Here is a 19,393-nt window from a genome sequence, read left to right as displayed (position 1 = left end):
GACACGGACTGAAAAAAAAGTTCGACTCACATGTGTCAATAAAAGTGTAAAAACCGTATTTATTTCAAATAATTTGCGAAATAAAACCCACCGTATTAGGGATTACATGGTTAGGAAACGTGATAATGTTACAAATATCTTTAAAATTTCCTCTTCGGTCATATTTTTATCCRTTTCCTCGTCAATATGCGAGAGCTTAGAGCGATGCGCGCTGCCGCGACAGGGGATGCAAATTTGGGCAGGCGGGCTTTTCTGGGCATAACAACCCCCACACAGTAAGGCGGAAATGATCGATCATATTCCTGGCTTTATTTTCAAGTAAATAACCACAAAACCAATATAAAAACACCACTTTTATAAAGTTTGAAGTCCGTACTGTCCACCAGAGGTGAAATGAACACTCTGTATGCCGTCTGTGTTATTACGAAGCCTTATAAATGTGTCACGTGCTTGCCCGCTCCACAGCGGGCTTCGTCCCGGTAGGGTTAACATATCCATTGAGCAACCCATCAGGCAGTCTTCAGTGTTTTCTCTCACGTGGGCCTTCAGTGTCCTTCACCTGTCATCTTTTGTATTGTTCATTCAGATATTCATCAGGATTCTGTGGCTTATCTCTTTGTTCTTCTGTTTTTCAGAAATAAAAGAAAAACTTGTTTTGCGGTTTAGATGTGACACTTGTGTTCGGAGGTGTATGTCTGCTCTGCACACAATGTAATCATTCTCTTCTTTTTCAAGGATTTAAACTCCGGATTTGCAGATTTTCACCTCATGCTGTGCTTCTCTTTTTGTTCAAACATAATAAGAACCCCAACAGAGAGAGCAACATGGAAGTTTTACATAACCAAGTTATTCCATGTATGTATGTGTGTGATTGGGCAGCTTATAACTGTAAACGTTGTGTTATGTGCTGCCCTTTTTACGGTTTATTTCTGTTGCTGCTGTTATGATTCACATTTCTGGACTATTTGTGTCATGCCTCAATTGTTTCTTTTAATGGTTTCCAGTTTCTCGCTGCACTTCCGACCCTTACCCGCCCAATCAGTAAACCTGTACATCACCAAATGCGTCACTGGGATATTGATCCTGAATCCAGAATTGACCAAAACTGAGTTTGTGTACATTGATTGATATCAAAGAGCAGTGGAGTTTTGAAGACTGCTGAGCCCTTGGTGACGACTGAGGATCTGCATCTTCACATCCCAGACTGCTAAGGCCTTGGTGACGATGGAGGATCTTCACACCCAGACGACCATCTTCTCTTTCCAGGGGATGAGGACGCAGACCTGCAGGAGGGTGTTGGGATCCCAGCATGTGAAAGGTTTGACCTCGAGGAGGGGGTGTCGAGAAAAGTCGAGCTCCTCCCACTTCCCCATGCTGGAGATTTTAGTTTAATAACAACAATAAATAAAGTTACTTTTAAAATTAATTACACAGGTGATATCAAGACCCAACAGTAGAGTCAGACGGTAATAAAATTAATCTGGTTGTGTTTGTTGTTATTGTGTCCTGCAAACTTTGCTTTAATTCTACTTTTTTCTATTAAATCATAAAAAATCATAGTCAGGCAGAAAGAGAGTCATGGGACTGGTTGAGATCTTTCCAGGACACACAGAAAACAGGTCACAAAGGCCTGGAGCTACTAGTAATCTTGTATTATGATTTAATGTTGAATGAAACTCATGCAATCTTTGTTTTTATATGCAAACTGAATTTATTATGTTTTAAAGATGAGTAAAATACATGTAATCCTTCCTTTAAAGGTTACAGGTTGGAGAGTAGAAATGACAAGACCATAGATAGATAAAAAGTGTCTGATGCTGTGTTACAAATATAGGCTGGAAGGGTGAAAGAACAGTTAAGCAGAGAGAAGAGAGGAAGTGAGATTTTTAGACTGTATCTGCATCAGGTGTGAATACAGATGGAGGACTTCAGCAAGAAATTTTAAAGAACAAGGAAGGTTAAAAGTTAAGTGGAATAAAGGTCGAGGCTAACTGAAGATACCTGACGTCAGGGAAAGTACGCGGAGATGTAGGAGGTGAAAGAACTGTATACGTGCCCCCCCCCCGAAATGTAAAAGGTATAAAAATATATGCAGGCGATGAAACGGTGTTCTTAGTTCCGCGGTGTTCGAGTCGAGACCACACGAAGATGCAGCATTAAGATAAGGGCGATGCAAAGGGACTACGGGGAGGTGAAGACTTCACGCCACTCGAGAAAGGAACAAGATCCAGTTGCCCACAACCCGAGTTCTGATTCGGCAACGGCCCTACACTCAACTCAAGACCATCTCAACGATGCAGCAGCAGACATGKGGAATARRCAAAGATCGCATATGGATAAAGAACTGATTTCATGGAGGATTCTCACCAGTTCAACTTTGGATTTATTCTAAATGGGATTCCGCCTTCTCAAGACAGGACCTTGTCCATKGATGTTAAAGTTTTCTGCTGCCAMGTTTAACCTCATCATCGGGGGTCGAGTGGAGCTGCATCCCAAAGCCTCTCAGTTTTAATTTAGTGACACAGTAGGGACTGGTAGGGAGTGTGATTTCTTAAGATTTTACTTATATTAATCTTTAAATTTTTTCTTTCTGATTGAAGAAGCTGTTTGTTATTTTCCCCTGCTAAAGCTTGCTAATAAAATACCAAAGTCTAAATTGATGCTGTGGACAGTTAAATTAATTAAGTCACTCAGAAACTAGTTTTTCAGGTTAATGTAAAATCAATGTTCATGATCCTAGTAAATTGGGGGCTTCAGACGTTTCTTTGGTTATGATAAATAATGACCCTGGGACTCGTGCTGAGTCTCTAAAATTATCTAAGCTGTAACAAGTCCACGTTATTAATTAGAGAGAGAGCTACCGTTAACGAATGTGGTTTTTGACCTCGGGCACCGGCGAGCTACTCCGATGTCTGATATAGGAACTATAGCGGGTCATAACGTTCGGATTGAAGGTAGTTAGAGCTTAGACGTGTCTCTCTCGCAGCCAGCTTAAACAAAATGTCCTCTATAATTCAGCCGTGGTAATACCCAGGAATTAGGGGCTTTTTCGGACCGTTAGTTGGAGAGCTGGTCAGTAGTCAGTCCATTAGAGTTGGGAGGTTTTAGGGGCGTGGCTGATTACTGGGTAATAATACAATACAGCATAAATTTGACATATTGCTAATGTCTGCCTACTCTCTGCAGAACTTGTGGACTCTGGTTAAGTCATTCCATAGCCTGTTTTTTAGTAGTTTAAGTTGTTCTGTTGTTTTTCTAGATGAGTGCTTGGACTTGTAGTGATGCTAAAAAAAAAAGAAATTTCCCTTATTCTTTTACTATATTGTTGTGAAAACATGTGACTTTGTGACTTTTCTGTCCTCTGTGTAAAAACGGGCAACCAGTGCAGAGACATCATGCAGGCTGAATAACCTATTGGCATGAAAAACGTGCATTCATTAGGCTTCCAATATATTAGCCAGCAGACACTGGCTACAATTCTTTGCAATATTAATTAGGAATGCATTGATACAAAAATTTGGGAAACATCGATATCCAATATTAATATTGCTGTAGTACCCACAATCCTTTGTTGCATCATTATATCTGTCACATGACTGAAGAAATGACCAACCTCCTCCAGAAACAAATGGCCACAAGATGAAAATAAATATTTTTTCATAGAGGTCCAGTTATATTTATTAGACCAATACCGATACGTTACAAAATGCATAATTTTAGAACCTTGTCCAAAAGCTAAGGTTTGTTTTCATAAGACCGTGCTGGAACTGACTCACAAGTGTTATTTTAAGAATACAAATTCATTTTACATTTTCCCCTCCAACAGATTTGGTTGTTTAGATTTACATAACATGTTACATTAAAAGGGGGTTAGCTTGGCCCTGACCTCATTCTCCAAACTGAATCGACCCAGTCTTCTGACTGCTCACAATCAAATTAATTGAAGTAAAAAATATCTTTTTTAAACTTGCCTTCCCATCCAGTGATCTTTAGCTTCATGTCATGTTTATGCACATCCACGTGAGATGTCAGGCTACGACAGAAAAAAATTGATAGAACATGCTTACCACAACTCTTACGGAGCATAAAGCGTGTCACCATGACATGAATCTAATACTGCTTTAATCTAATCTCATTTAGGACCTTATTCAGCTTGAGTGAAAGGGCATCTTGGACTGAGGCAGTTTGCTTTGACACTGCAAGAAGAGAAAATTCAATCTAAATGAGACCTCGTGGTTACAGCCTCGATGCAATAGAAAGTCTTAGCAAGCTGGATACACACTTGATCAGATGTCCCTCCAGGTACTGAACACACACAGTAATACACATGCCTGTTGCCCTAGTAACTGCTAGCTGTGAAATAAAAGATGCTTACTAACATCAGACAAAAAGATTTGTTGCACTAAAATGTCCCTTAATTTCAAGGAAATAGGCTATTTCCTTGAAATCTTCAACAATTTGTTTGAAAATAGCCTATTTCCAAACAATGCAAATTCAGTTACTTTGTAGTAGCAACTAAGAAGACAGCAAGCAGTTATCCCAGAAGAGATGTCTTTGCTCCTGATTTACCCGTTTTCTGCTCCCTGACTGCTCTGTGAGATAATCTAATTTTGGTTCTGAACCTCACTTTATGTACCTGGACCATGATTTCTGCCTCTCCCGCTGCTAATCTAAACCGTTTCCCCTTCCACTGAGGTTTGGATTGTGGACATTATTACACCTAATTAATCCATGGTATGTGAAGATGATCTGTGTGTCTATATCGACCTATCCCTTCTGCTGGTCTCCCCACTCTGATGTCCTCAGTTCTGGTTTCTAGCATTTAGAGTCTATACCAGTGGTCCCCAAACTACGGCCCACGGGCCGGATCCGGCCCGCCTCCACATTTGGTCCGGCCCCCTGAACAATACCAGAAAGCATTCAGATTTTTTTTCATATATTGTATTTTCCGGGGCTGCACAGTGGTAGAGCTGTTGCCTTGCAGCACGAAGGTTCTGGGTTCAATTCTCGGCCCTGGTCTTTCTGCATGGAGTTTGCATGTTCTCCCTGTGCATGCGTGGGTTTTCTCCGGGTACTCCGGTTTCCTCCCACAGTCCAAAAAAAACATGACTGTTAGGTTAATTGGCCTTTCCAAATTGCCCCTAGGTGTGAGTGTGTGTGTGCATGGTTGTGTGTCCTGTGTGTCTCTGTGTTGCCCTGCGACAGACTGGCGACCTGTCCAGGGTGCATCCCGCCTCTCGCCCGGAACGTTAGCTGGAGATGGGCACCAGCAACCCTCCCGACCCCACTGAGGGACAAGGGTGAAAGAAAATGGATGGATGGATGTATTTTCCGGTTTATATGTAGATTTTTCTTCAATCACCAGGGGGCTCTTTAGAAGGAAGTGTGTCCTGTAAGCTGAGGGTGTTTTGTTTTGCATGGCGCATTGCTGCCATCTGTTGGACTTTTAGGGAACTGCTCGACTTTTATGTTATGTAATCAGTACGGTTGGTAGCGGTAGAGCAGATGAACAGTGTCTGTTATGAACGCCGCATTCCTGTCGAGTTCTTCGAAGCAATGCCTGTAAGTAGCAGCTTATACTTCAAAATGAGCCTTTATGTTAACATATGATAAAATAAGTAACTTGTTTATTGAATTAGTTTTGGAAATACCTGCGGGCGATTTGATTATGTGATACGTCATTGCTAACTAGGAGGCTGCTAAGATTTCTCAGGTCGCTCTGTAGCATTGCCGCTCACAACATTCTGAGGTAGCTGTTGTGTCAGTTGTACTTCTAATGTATGTATCTGAATGTAAAACACTTCTGTAAGCTGCTCTGAGCTCATCCTGAGTTGTTTGTGTTTTGACAGTTTCACTCTATTCTACATGGAAATAAAGAAAGAACTAATTAATCCTGACTCGTGTGAAAGGAGTCTGGCTGATGGTTAGTTTTGGTACAAGACACCATATCGAGACCATTACAAAGTGAATCATTGGAAGTCAAAATTGGAAATAAAAGAACGGGAACCTAATTCCCATTAAAACGGAATTAGGTTTTAATAGGGAATTAAAATTTGAGAATGTTGATCAGTTAAATAGCATTGAGGGGAAATGCTATTTAACAGTTTTTTAAATAATACTCGGATCATTATGAGAATTTGAGGTATAGATATTAGGATCCAGTAGATGGCAGTAGTGCAACAATAATGGATGCAAGCTGCTGTTGAAATCTAAAGAAGAAGAACGTGCCCATTTTCTTTAAGCACATGCTAGTAGCAGACACGAAGGATCAGCACTTTTACTGTTACAGTTACTGTTCGGAAACKACCGTAATCAGTTCAGTTAAATCTAAACTTGGCAACTTTTTCTTTTTCAATGTAATAAATGTGATATTCAATTGACCTGTTATGACTAAAATTTTGGGTGTCCGCCCCCCTCTGCTGCTGCTACATCGCTGTGGAAAACCTGGAGCGGCAGAGATATCTGTGGCTTAGATGTGTATGTTTACTGGTTCAAAAAAAAAAAACTTTGGGGTTGTGGGTTATAGTCCGGTGCGGCTCATAGTTAGGAAAATACGGACTATGATCCTTCCTGGATTTTTTCTGCGAAGAACCCAGAGAGGGTTATTTGATTGTGCTTTCTGGAAAACAATAAATTTTTACATTTAGGCACTCCTGCAATAATCTCTCTTTTTCTGTTGCAAACTGACTCCGGTCCCCCACCAGAGAAGGGAAACGTTATGTGGCCCTCACAGGAAAAAGTTTGGGGACCCCTGGTCTATACGAATCTGTGGGTGAAACAATCCCCAGTAAACAAACATACTAATATCCTCTACTGTTACATCCACAAGGATATGACTTTGTTGAGGTCCATGTCTTCAAAAAGAAACTCGAAGGAAATAACATCTGCTTTGTAATCCATTATTTTCTGTTTGCACATACTGTTTGTCCTCCCAGATGCTCACTACCTGTCTGTTTCATAGAGTCTGACCTGGGATCCAATCCTAAAAAGAAACTGCCTTCCATCTTGTACATTCTTATCATTGTAAAAAAGAACAAAAACAAAAAAAAGGTTTAACCTTTTTGGGTTGTGGTCTGAGTTCTGGGTCTGGCTCATAAATCACCAGTTACCTAATAAAAATGCTTGGCTATAATGCTCTGCATGTTGCTTGGCTATAACCACAAACACCACATGCAAACTGTTAAGCACAGAGGTGGAGGAGTGATGATTTGATCTTGTTTTGCAACCGAAGGATCAGGGTAATGTCACTAAGTCAATCAAAAACTTTTCAGAATGATGCCAATGTCTTCTAGAGTCAAATGGGCCTTCAGTCCAACAAATCACTGTACATGAACTCGGGGCAAGAAATAGGACAATATTCCCAAACACAGCAGCAAATCAACAAAGAGAAGAACTAAGGAGTTTCAATGGTCTTTCAAAGTCCAGGCTTCAGCTTCGTTGACACTGAGGTGGGATATAAAGAGACCAATGCAGAAACAAATACCTGTTAATCTCAAGAATCGCACACAAACCCACACAGTAGGAAGAAGATAATAAATGATTCAGTGGATGTACCTTTTAACAAACCATATTACCTTAAAGAGTCAGAGGGGAGGAGAATTGCTACTACCATAAAAGGAGAGCAGGGACCAAATCACTACCAAATACAAAGCCAAGAAAAAACACTCGGCTCTTTGGGTGATTGGTAATACAAAGCCTAGTCATACATGGAAGAAAGAGAGCTGCTACTGTGATTCATGAATTTTCCTTTTGATGAAATTATTGAAAAAACAGGGCAGAAGAATAGACATAAAGAAAAAAACAGCAAGGGGTACGGAGAGAAAAATAGTGCAAGCATGATAGACAGGAAATAAACAAAACAGAGCAAAAAACAGAACAGAAGGCACAAAGTGAAAAAAAATAGCCAAAGATAACTTTTGAGAATACATAATGAAACATTTAAAGCATTAGTAATGTGTTTGGAATAAAGACTTGCTCCTGTAACCTGCTTCTGGAACTGTCCGATGCCAAAAGTGAGTCAGCAGGAAGTGATCTGTTATGTAGAACAGCCAAACGAGATTAGAGGACTACTCCAAGTGTGGGCTCTTCTGGATGGTAGATCTACTTGTTTATCGATGCAGAATCAAGTCCAATTATTTCAGTACTCAAGGCCATATAATGATAAGCAAATTCAAGTTGTGACACATTTAAACATGTCGTAGTCATGCCTCTTATGGTAAGTGACTGAAATATGTTTTATTTGTGCAGCATGTCATGTTGCCAAGATGAAGAGGCAGCAGCAAGCCTAGATCATTTATAGATACAACACAAGAAGAAATGTCTGTGGATATGTACATAAGGCTACATGAAACATACACAAATGATGATTTTAGCTTACGGTTGACTTGGTGAGAATCTCGAGTTTGATCTTGATTGTTCTGATTTATTAAGATAGAGAATATGGAGTTTCATCAGATTATTTTACAAGCAGTAAATATATAGTCATAAAACGTAAACAGCATACAACATATTGTAAGCAAGTTATAACTGGCCTTTAAATTGTTTTCTGTAACAAACTTTTCTGACCCATAAACACCGTTTGGAGAAGTACTTGTCAAAAAAAAAAAAAAGAAAAAACAAAAAGATAATTCTACTATTCGGAAGAATCTCATAATACAATTGCCTATTCTTTTATACAAAAAAGACCTTCCTAAAAGGAATGTAAAAAGAATCTAAGGTACCACATATTTTTATTACAGTTTTGTTTTTAGGTTTAATACATTTTCTTCAATATGGCATTCAACATTTTTTGGAAATGATGACAATAATGTACTTCATAAAAAGAATACTCTTTGCACTATGAGTTTCATTCTTTGCAGAAATGTTATGCTTGCATGAAAATGCCAAGGATAAACTAATAAAGCTTTTTTTTTTTCATAGAATAACATAAAAACAGCCTTTATTGTCCTCCAAAGGGAAATTCAGGTCTAACAGCAGCAACAGATAATAAGGTAACCTATACATTTTAAAACAATACTAAATTCTTTAGCATTTTTGGACGTTCTTCAATAATAGTAAGAGCTAAAGTGCATGCTCCATAGCTGCAGGCTGCAAACCCCTGTGGTAAGGCGTCACCCCATCTGCATGTGTTCTTCGCACTGGCCATCAAAGTGAAAGGAACAATGTAATTCAGCGTAACCAAGCAATGGTGTTTGGAAACTCATGTCTGGGACAACAGCTACAGAAAACAAAATAAACTTTCATTTCTTTCCAAGTAAAATCATAAAAGTCTATGGTGCTTCCGTCTTCTGCGACAGCCTGAAACTATTCTAGTACAACCAACTGCCTTCAGAAGTCACCTAATATGAGTGAACCTGATTGTATACTCATACTGGGTGGAACCTAAAATGTTCCAACCAGACTGAATGGACTCAGAAGAACGGTCTTTGAAAGGATGAAAGGCGAACGTTTTCTGTCTCATACCACATACCCCTGAAGGGCTGAAATGGTGATTTTTCAAAGTATTGACTCAGAGGGGCTAAATACAAATGCATGTAAATTTGTACAGGCAAAAAAGAAAGAAAAAAAAGAAAACAGTTTTAAAAGGTTACCAGTCAGAACATCAAAATCTGACTGTCTAAACAATGGTTAATGGTTTCACAGGGCTCTTAAGATTATGTTTCGGTCCTCACGTGGTACACGACACTGACGTAATGGCACCTGATGATAGCACTGCAATCAGAACGCAGGTTGTTATTAGCATCAGACTCTAATAAGAGTGCAGCACTGCGCTGGCTGGCATTCAGAGTAGCTACATGGGGACAAGAAGAAAACAATGTGAACTTTCCCCAAGGCCTTTGGAGGCTCTGTTCAGTCCACGTATGAGTCACATCGCAGCTCACCTACACACAGGTATACACACTCGCTATTAGACCACACTGTGCAGGTGTTGCTGAGTTAGGTTCAGCCTGCAGAGAATGCCAGCGCTCCCATCAAATAGAGAGTGCCAAAACCTTAATTGTGTTGTGAGAGTTCCTTGGGACTGACTCCAGGACCTGACCTGTTTTCAATGTGAGGTCAATGTGTCACAGCGGCAGTGTGGTACACTGACCTCCTGGCCCTGCTGAGCACCTGGGTCTAACCTAGATCCACTCTGTTCCCTTCCTGTGATTCAGCGCCAGCTCCAGTTGTGCCTCTGATTAAAGATTTTACATAAGACCAACATGAATCTTTCTTTTAGAGACAAGAATTTACTTTTATTTCAACATGTTTGACTGTATTTCCACTACTGGACAGCATTTACGTCAATGTGAAAAGATAAAAATAAATAAATAAATCACAGTGGCCACCAAGGGTATGGTATGTCCTGATCTGCAACCAAACAGAAGAACTCAAAGACATTGCTGTGTATTTGTTCCATGTAGTACACCGTGTTCAGAGCCAATGAAAAGTATGCCCCACATTATTAAAGAACATGCGAGAAGACCTTTTTCCTTATTTGATGGATCAAATGCAACACAAGTGGAACATTTAAAACAGTCACAGGGTTCTAATTCACAAAATGAACAACTGATTGAGAAAAACAACAAAAAGAAAGCATTCATACCTTCTTGGCCACGTTACAACTCTGAGACGTCGCTCCCTCTCCATTCATTTCCTATGAAGTTGCGTGGTGAGGCAACAATTGCTTGACGAGCGACCGGTGAAATGTCGAGTTCATACACGTACGGGTGCAAACGCAGGCTAGCGACGCAAAACAAAGTTGGAAAAAATTAAACTTTAGTCCCTGTCATAGCCATCACGCCCAAGTATGTTGGATTCCTTTCTGAGTGGTGGAAAGCATTTGCCTTTTCGTTGTCGTTAGTGGCTCCCCGTGTGTCTAGTTCCTTAGGTTTCCACTCCTAAGAAGTCACTTGTAAGACAAAAAGTTTGATTTGGTCTCTTTCTATCCACATCGCCTACTTCCAATTATTCTTTTTACTTCAAATCTATGCAATACTTTGTGTTGGTGATTAAAAAGACTGGCAAACTGTGCCACAAAGCTGAAGCAGCCTTCATATCCATTGTATATGAAGACTTTTGCTATAAAAATCGGGATCAAAGATTTGATAGTTGACAAGAGAAAGGATTGGCCTGTGTGAGTTTGAGCAGCAAAAGATGAAGTTAAAGCTCCAAGATCTGAGTTATTATGCAAGGTCTGTGTTTGCCTCAAAATGTATAATTTGATAAGATGAGTGACTCACACTTAAGTGCTTTCTACGAAATGCCTCCCAGACACTGTAAGTAGATGTTCATTATTCAGAGAATTTAAATGAGTGAAGCCCTAAAAGCAGCTTATTTATTTAAACAACACAACACTTTTACAGGCTTAACAAGACATAATTTTCCTAGGGAGCATGTGGACTGGAAGAAAAGAAAAAAAATAAAACCTCCACTAGATGTGAATGTCCTTCAAGCTACAAGATGCAGGTCTGACTAGTAGACCTGCAGCAACTGTTTAAAATCTTACTTTTCCAAATCACAAAGGCTTAATTATGGTTTGAGTTTGTGTAACAGCTGATGTATGGAGAATATTTTGTTGATGCAACAACAAAGACTGGAAAAAGGTGAAAAGGACATCCAGTTAAGCCCAAATTTTAATCACTTCAACTCTAACAAATTACAACATAAAACATGAATTCAGGTAAATATTATTCCACAGGGAAACATTGATCATGTGACCAAATAGTTAGGAGAAAGGCATCGTTTAAATGAAGTTTGTGATGGGTAAAAAGTGGTTAGGTTTATTTCTTGAAAAATTGTTTTTCACTCTTGAAAGTGTCTTCAGTCTAGTAATAAGCTTTAATAAATTTTGAAAACTTCCACTTCTACATAATTGGAAGTTTTGCCTGCTAAGCTTCTGCTTAATCTTATTTTTATATCTCAAATCCAGGTTCTGGAGGGCCAGTACCCTGCAACTCTTACATGTGTCCCTGGTCCTACACACCTTAATCAGATGGCTGAATTACCTCCTCAATATGCAGTCATGTCCTGCTAAAGACCTGATTACTTGACTTCAGTGTGTTGAAGCAGAAACGCCTCTAAAAGTTGCATAACATCAGCAATCAAGGCTAGATTTGAAGAACCCTGTTCTACAATTAAGGTTGGAACTATTAGCCCCCTGATGAAATCACACAAAACTCTTAATGTTTCCATGGAAATGACCATAATAAAAACTGCTAATACTTGTATTGCCTTCCAAGTAGTGCCTGAGTTTTGTGTGATTTTAAACTGAAAAACTGGGAAAAAAATATGTCTAACCACAACAAAAGAAATAAAATGGGTCAATTAACTCTAAATGAAAATATATGTTGACTCAGCATTTAGGTCTTCTTTGGTCCATCAAACATCTTGACCCAACAATATTTTCCAACTCCACCTTGTAATAATTAATGATGCCACTTTATAAATAATGTGTTTTACATTTTAAGACTTTGAGTAAAAAATATCAAGTCTTTTCAAGTAAACAGCTTCAAGTCGAGTCAAGTCCCAAGTCAATGGCATGAAAGTCAAAGTCAAGTCCGAGTCTTTGAGCCTTTTTTCAAGTCAAGTCTCAAGTCGTGATTTTAACGACTCGAGTCTTGACTCAAGTCCAAGTCATGTGACTCGAGTCCCCACCTCTGGTAAATGTAAATAATTGTCCTGCTGCATTTCGGGTTAAATTAGAGTGTAACAGCGATCTGGTTAATTCCTGTTGAGAGAGCTACAATAATTCAACCGGAAAGTTATAAAAGCATGAATTACTGAGTCCAAGTTACGCCATTTTCTTTTACTGAAAAAACAAATCACTGAAACTGAAACCACTTAAAATTGTACAGTTTTTAAATCAATCTGTTGGGTCTTTTTATCACTGCGGGTGGTTGCAGTCAGTTTCAGGGCCTCACTGTGAGAAACCACAGTTGGTAAATACAAAATGAGCGAGTCCAACTGGTTGTGATCACATCACACAGGGGACCAGGAAGCTCCTCTTATAAACAAACGCTAACTGAGACCCTTACCTAATCGTTGATTAAAGTTTTAGCCGAGTTTTGAGGAAATTTTGCAGAAACGTTAGCTAAATATGTGCGGTGTAGTTCTTTTTTTTTTTTTTAGGAAACAATCAAAGCCAAAATCACTCAAAAAGCAAAGTCAATCTTTGACCATCTCCCATAATCATGACAATAATATCACACCTGATAGTCTCAGTTTGATTGGGGACCAAAATTGCAACATGTTACATTTTCAGCTGGTGAGAGACCTTTTGAGAAACCGGATCCCCCTCCTCACCTGTGCCCCCTCCTTGGCACAGCACCAAGAACCACTGAAGGAGACAATGAGTGCAATTTCTTTCTTCATAAAATGTAAATAAAAATGGAGTGGTGTAAAATTTTATAAGCTGTAAGATCTCTCTTTTCTCTTTGGTAAAAGACCACAAGCCATTTCTCCTGCTAGCGCTTGTTTTGGTTGTATTTACCCAGAATCCACTGCGCTTTTGTGTGCTTACTTCTTTTGGAGCGGTCTCCGCTCCGTTGTATCCACACATGCATTTGAACAGCACCAGAGTTCACTTCAACCCAAGTTTGTAGGCAGACCAGAGTTCACTTTTTTGGTCCACATCAGAGTTCAATTACGCATTCACACCTCCTGAACAAACCAGTAAGCAACAACGTGTGGTTGGAACATTGTTAGAGTAGATCGCTAGTGGACCATTGGTAAACCATCCATCCATACACCGTCTTTTGCATGTCTTATAAGTGGTCTCAGCGAAACCCAGAAATCTATCTCCCAGCATACATTGGGTCTGCTCCCAATGAGATTAACCCAGGCAACTTCCTAATTGAGGTACTCAAGAGGCATCTTGCTAAAACTCCCCTCAGTTGAGTCCTTCTGATGCTTAGAGTAGCGACTCTGACCTCCCCATCGGCCGATGAAGCTCCTCTCCCCATCTCTAAGGCTGAGAAGAAGCCATGGACTCAACTAGTAGTAAACTAAAAAATGTTTGTCTGCTGATTCTTCCAGGTTAAGACACCTGCCCTAATCAACACAATATGGGTCAACGAACACAAAACTGACCTTCTTCCATAACCATGCCAGTCATCAAACCTAATCTTAAGGAGCATAAGTAGAGCCAAGAGGCTGGATGGCTGAAACCTTAAAAAGTGTTGAAGGATAACATGAAGGTAGACCCAATTAGCTGTTCAAAGTACTGACAGTAAGGATATCAAGTCTGGTTCTAATGGGGATTTTGAAATGTTATATATATTAATAAATATGTGTAGTACCTATATATTTCTTGACGAGGGATTTATCTCTTCTGGATAAATGTTCTCAAATTTCAAAAAGGCTCAAAGATCTATTTATAACAGTCATGTGCGAACATGTTTCAACACTTCTTCAAGTCTTTGATTGTATAACCCTTATTATGTCCATTTATGCATACCCTGTTTCCGCACAATGAGGAAAAAAAGGAGCAATTGGAGTAATGTGTAAGGCCAAAAGCTCTCCAGCTCCATTCTCTCTCCTCATTGGCTTCTCATGTAGATAATGGTGGGCTGACTCAGCGGACTGCGAGTAATCACTAAGAGGTACATCAAATGACCATCTTTGAATTAATCGGCTCTTAAAGGGGGTGAAACTGGGTTCAAAAGAACTTGGCAAATTACTGTCATGTCAGCCAGCAACCCTCATAGAAAAAAAAATATCGGTTCAAGAGATGATTAAATAATTAGCTTGTAATAATGACTCAGTAAGAGGCGAGTTCTGAATCATATGAGAATAATCAAACCACAGCACACCTTCTTAACCTCACGTTAGGCTTGATTTTTTTTATTTTTATCTTCTCCCCTCTCATCAGTGTTTAAGCACATTATTTCTGCTCTCTTTCTCTTTTATTAATTATCAATGGGAGTACGGTATACACTGCATGTGTGCTAAATTTAATGCCTTACATGTGCAGTGGTTTATTTTGTCTTCATGACAGTCTACGTTAGGAAGTTGGTAGCGATTTTGCGTGATTTGCTCACTAGCTGACTTGAAAAATAATTACTGTTCAACAAAAGGCCTCAAATTGCAATTGACATCTTAATGTTTGTGAGCATTTAAACATCCGCAAAGGACTGCTCGGATACAATATTTGGTAAGAAAATCTAAAACTAATCTACCCAAGCAAATAGACTTGCAGAACAACAAATTTGCACTTCTGTTTAATCCAAATTAAGTCAGCGGCTCCATCAGGCCCCCCAGGGCTTCAGGGGCCCCATAAACGCTAATATTTTAAAACAGACCACAGATACATAAATGTAACATTTGTTTATTGAGATTATCAATGCTGTTAAATGTTATTCAATTGTTTAGGCATACATAAATTAAATGATTTTAAATTGTTTAACATTTAAAAACAAGATTTTAAGGAGCTGGCAAGTTTACTTTGTAAAACTTCAAAGAACAATATTCATAGTTAGATTGTTTTGTTACCATAGCAACAATCCGATGTTGTGAGTTTAATCTTTGAATTTACAAATACAAATGAGTAAACTTATTGCTTTTTAGGCTGGCCAATTAAACAACCCCCTTCTCCCATATTTCACTAAATCTAACACAGAAGCAGTTAGAGGTGCTGATATTTTAGGAACAAAAGGGGCCCCTTAATCAAATTCTGTTCAAGGCCTCATGCAGCCTTGGACCGGCCCTGTATGATGAGGTAATCTGCTACGCGCAACAAACGGGAGATTTAATTCAATGCTGCTAATGTGGCTGACCAGTCAGTTAGTACCAACTACGATTGTAACTAATTATTGTTGTGAAGGGCATAAATAGCTTTTAACATGAACTTTTCAATAAAATTTAAATAAAAAAATAATGTTATATTGTTACATATTTTATTTATTTTTATTTTTTCTATATGATTGTTTTTCATAAAAGTATGATTTTAACTGAAGAAGGATTGTATCCTTGCAATATATTTTTTATACTACTAGGGTGGAGGCTTTATTTAAACCCATTCTTCTTCTTCTTCTTATTATTATTATTATTATTATTATTATTATTATTATTATTATTATTATTTCTTTAATATCTGTATCTGCATTTTAATTGTGCAAAAAAAGGGTTTAAAAATCACTCATATATTTAAACAGTTAAGACAGTAATGTTCTTCTGTCTTAATGTTGGTTTTTTTTCAGAAAAAAACAGGTATTTATATAGAAGAAATGTCATTTGCATGAGATTGGAATTTTACTGCAACACAGTTGTGCTTTTTTTTTTGCAACTTTTTTATAAATGGGTAAGTACATTAGAACTTTCTCCTTAAGCTTCAACATTGGCAACAAATTCTTACCACATTCCAGAAGATAGGGTTGAATATGATGGCAATCACTGCGATGGAAAGGTTTGGGTCATGAAAGTTAATATGTCTTATGAATTCTTCAATCGGCACCAAGTCCATCTGAAAAAACAAAACACAAATAATGGAATCATAAAAAGTGACCAAACATTTTATTTATTTTTTATTTTTTACCATGGAACAAATGGTTAGATGTAGCTTAATGCCGTTGCTAGAAACGGCATTAAGCAGAATCAACATCTATACCATGTTTATTTACATTTAAAAATTGTGGGTTGCTAGCAGCACCCAGCTGCTAAAAACCTGGGTGGCCATTTACTTCAAGCGATGATTTTTCCCCATTGCACTTTATTAATTCAAGGCAACGTTTATTTGTGTAGCCCCATTTACACACAAGGCTATTCAATATGCCTTGCAGAAAGGAAGAGGATCTGAAAGAGGACATATATTACAGTTTTGGGACAGTGCAAGTGCATTTTCTTCCATTACAAGAGTCTAATGATTAAGAGCCTTAACAGATGTACAAAGCTACAATTTAACTTAAAAAGATAAAATAAACCTGCAGATTTTTACCTGCTCACAGTTCCTTTTGCTTAATGAACATATTTTCCCTAAAGCCCTGGATTCATTAGTTAGCTTTATTAAAGATGAATTTGTTTGCTACATGTTTTACAGAGAAAAATTAATGTTAACCCACTGAGTAATGTTAAGGCAACAGACTTTCCACCTGTCTGATTTAGACTCTCCATCTGATGCCTCGTTTCCACTAAGCAGTATGGCACAGGTCAGTGACCTACATGGACCTACAACTGAAGGTCCATGTAGGACTGTGGTACGGTATGTTTATTCATATTCTCAGTTAATACAATAAATGTTCAGTTAGTGACAATATCTCAGTCTTGGCCTTTAACTAACAATCATGCCATGGCCCAGCAAGGATTGGCGGGTATGGACCGCTGGATGGAAGCTTGAAAGGCATAAATGCTCTGAATTTAAAGTTGGATTTTCTAAATCAAACTCATTTGCAACATTTTACTGTTATATGCCAAGAGGAAAAGAGGAAGAAATTAGATCTGTATCGTTTAAAATGACCTATAATAATAGGGTGATCAAATTAGCTCCTCTAACTAATGAGATTCAGGGCTACATAAAGAATGATCTACTGTTGAGACAAAGTGAGACCAAAAACATAAGTGCTTTAGGTTGAGTGTAGTCGCTTTGGCTCCAGGGTGAATCATGTTTTACTGCACAATGTTGGGGAAAGAAGAGCAGCGCTATCAAAGCTACTGCAAGCTCAACAAGGAATTGCAATTTCTCACTGGCATGACTGGATACAAAAAAGGCATTGATGAGTTAAGAGTCACCAGGATGTTTAATAAAAGGTGGAAAAAACTGAAGTGATGGTGGTTTCTTCTTTGATTCTGAGTTTGTGGGGAATGCCACTGAAATTAGCACTAAAGGCTACACAATAAAAAGCTCTATAATGACATCATGTAAAATGTTATTATAGAGCACTAGAACTGCCAAAAATGTCAAATTTATAAGTGTATATTTTTGCATTAGTAAAAAATAAAAAAAAAATTCTGGTACAGCTGGAGCTTTCTGTTAATAATTTCAATCATTTCAAACTCCCAATAAACCAAACCGACATTTTTTTAACTCTAAGCTCAATTTAGAGAAAAACTAAAAAAAATACTTTTAAATGATTCATATTATTAACAATAGTAAAGGTAGAAGTAGCTACATTTGATAGTCATATTTCCAATTTACTGGCCTTTTTAGACAAGAAGTATTTTAATTTCTCTATTATGACCCAGGATAAGGTCACTGGATAAATAGTCGTTTTAAAGGTCTGAGATTCTTCAATGTTACTTCTTGGCCATTTTTGCATAAAACCTACAATACTGCCCTACTAACGCTTGTACATTAAAAAAAGCAAAACATAAAATATACAAGCATATATATACTGCATATATTACCCTGATAGAATATTGCACAAGAGCATTTTCCCAAAGGGTGACACATGAACCTGCTTGACGAATGGTGATATGCCACATTATATATAACATGAATTGAGGGAGTATCATTATTGCACATGTTCGAAATGTGTGTGAAAGCTGTTGAGCTTGTTTTCAGATTCATGCTTTTATTTTGGAGAGGACCTTCCACCAGCTGTGTTCCGGTCAGACAGAAAACAAAACTGGAGGCAGTGCTGCTTCTCAGCCTGCCAGCTTGCCTAACTTTACCTTGGAGTAGTCGACGTTGTTCAGACCTCCGCAGCAGTCAAGCGGGACCGGCTGGTTGCTCTGTTCGGCAGCAGGTCGGGTTTCCCGCTCAGCAGCAGCAACAGCAGCGTCGCTGTCGCTCATTCACTCCCCCAGATACGTGGCAGAAAGCCGCGCTATCAGCCGTGTCAAAGAGATAACAAATGTTGCTCAATAAATAGGGAAAGGGTCCAATTTAAACTGTAAGAGGCTCGTGGCCTAGCTGTTATGCTATTAATGTCTAAATAACCTCTAACCCCGCTCGGTGCATTCTGGGTAATGTGGTTCAAATTTATTTTCGTTTTTTTATTTTTATTTTTCTTCCGGCGTTATATGAATGCATATGGCCTGATTAAAGCCCGTTTCTTTTTGTACATATTATTGATATTTATTGTATTTTTTTTTAGAAAGCTGAGGAATTCAGATTGCATTAGTAAACAATGAAAAACAAGAAAAATACTTTTTTTTTTAATTTCGGAAAATGAAATAAGCCTCATCTATTTATGGTGAGGAATAAATTTTGACACTTTTAAATATTTTCCCACTTAAAGTAGCCTATAAAGAAAGACATGCATGTGTAGCAGGCGCACGTCATCAGAAAATTGTTCTTTATCATTTTAAAGAATCTTTGGCCTCAGATATTTGATTTTGTGTTCTACCGACTGTTAAACCACAGCGAGACTGAAAGAGTTGTCTGAGTCTTTCAAAAATAAGATTGTTGTAGCAACTATGAAGCATAAAGTTGGACATTTGGTGATGCTGTGAATTCCACACTCCATCCAGGGGTGGA

At 38.4% G+C, this 19,393-nt stretch overlaps 1 protein-coding gene across 2 annotated transcripts in view; it reads right to left on the bottom strand.

Moving 5' to 3' along the window:
• The window catches only part of pemt (phosphatidylethanolamine N-methyltransferase), a 58,864-nt gene extending 40,003 nt beyond the window's left edge, over window positions 1-18,861 (bottom strand). For both annotated transcript variants that reach the window (XR_001777610.1, XM_008437962.2), the window contains exons 1-2: window positions 18,586-18,861; window positions 16,334-16,441 (exon numbers count right to left, since the gene is read on the bottom strand). Coding sequence is in view for 1 of the 2 variants with exons in the window: in XM_008437962.2 (XP_008436184.1) it covers window positions 16,334-16,441; window positions 18,586-18,708 (231 nt within the window). In the remaining variant the exon portion in view is untranslated. The remainder of the gene's footprint in view (window positions 1-16,333; window positions 16,442-18,585) is intronic.
• Window positions 18,862-19,393: the final 532 nt, after the last annotated feature.

Source organism: Poecilia reticulata, linkage group LG19, assembly GCF_000633615.1.
Source record: "Poecilia reticulata strain Guanapo linkage group LG19, Guppy_female_1.0+MT, whole genome shotgun sequence".
Classification (NCBI taxonomy): Eukaryota; Metazoa; Chordata; class Actinopteri; order Cyprinodontiformes; family Poeciliidae; genus Poecilia; species Poecilia reticulata.
Note: the sequence above shows the minus strand (reverse complement) of the source record. Positions and strands in the feature narration are given on the sequence as shown.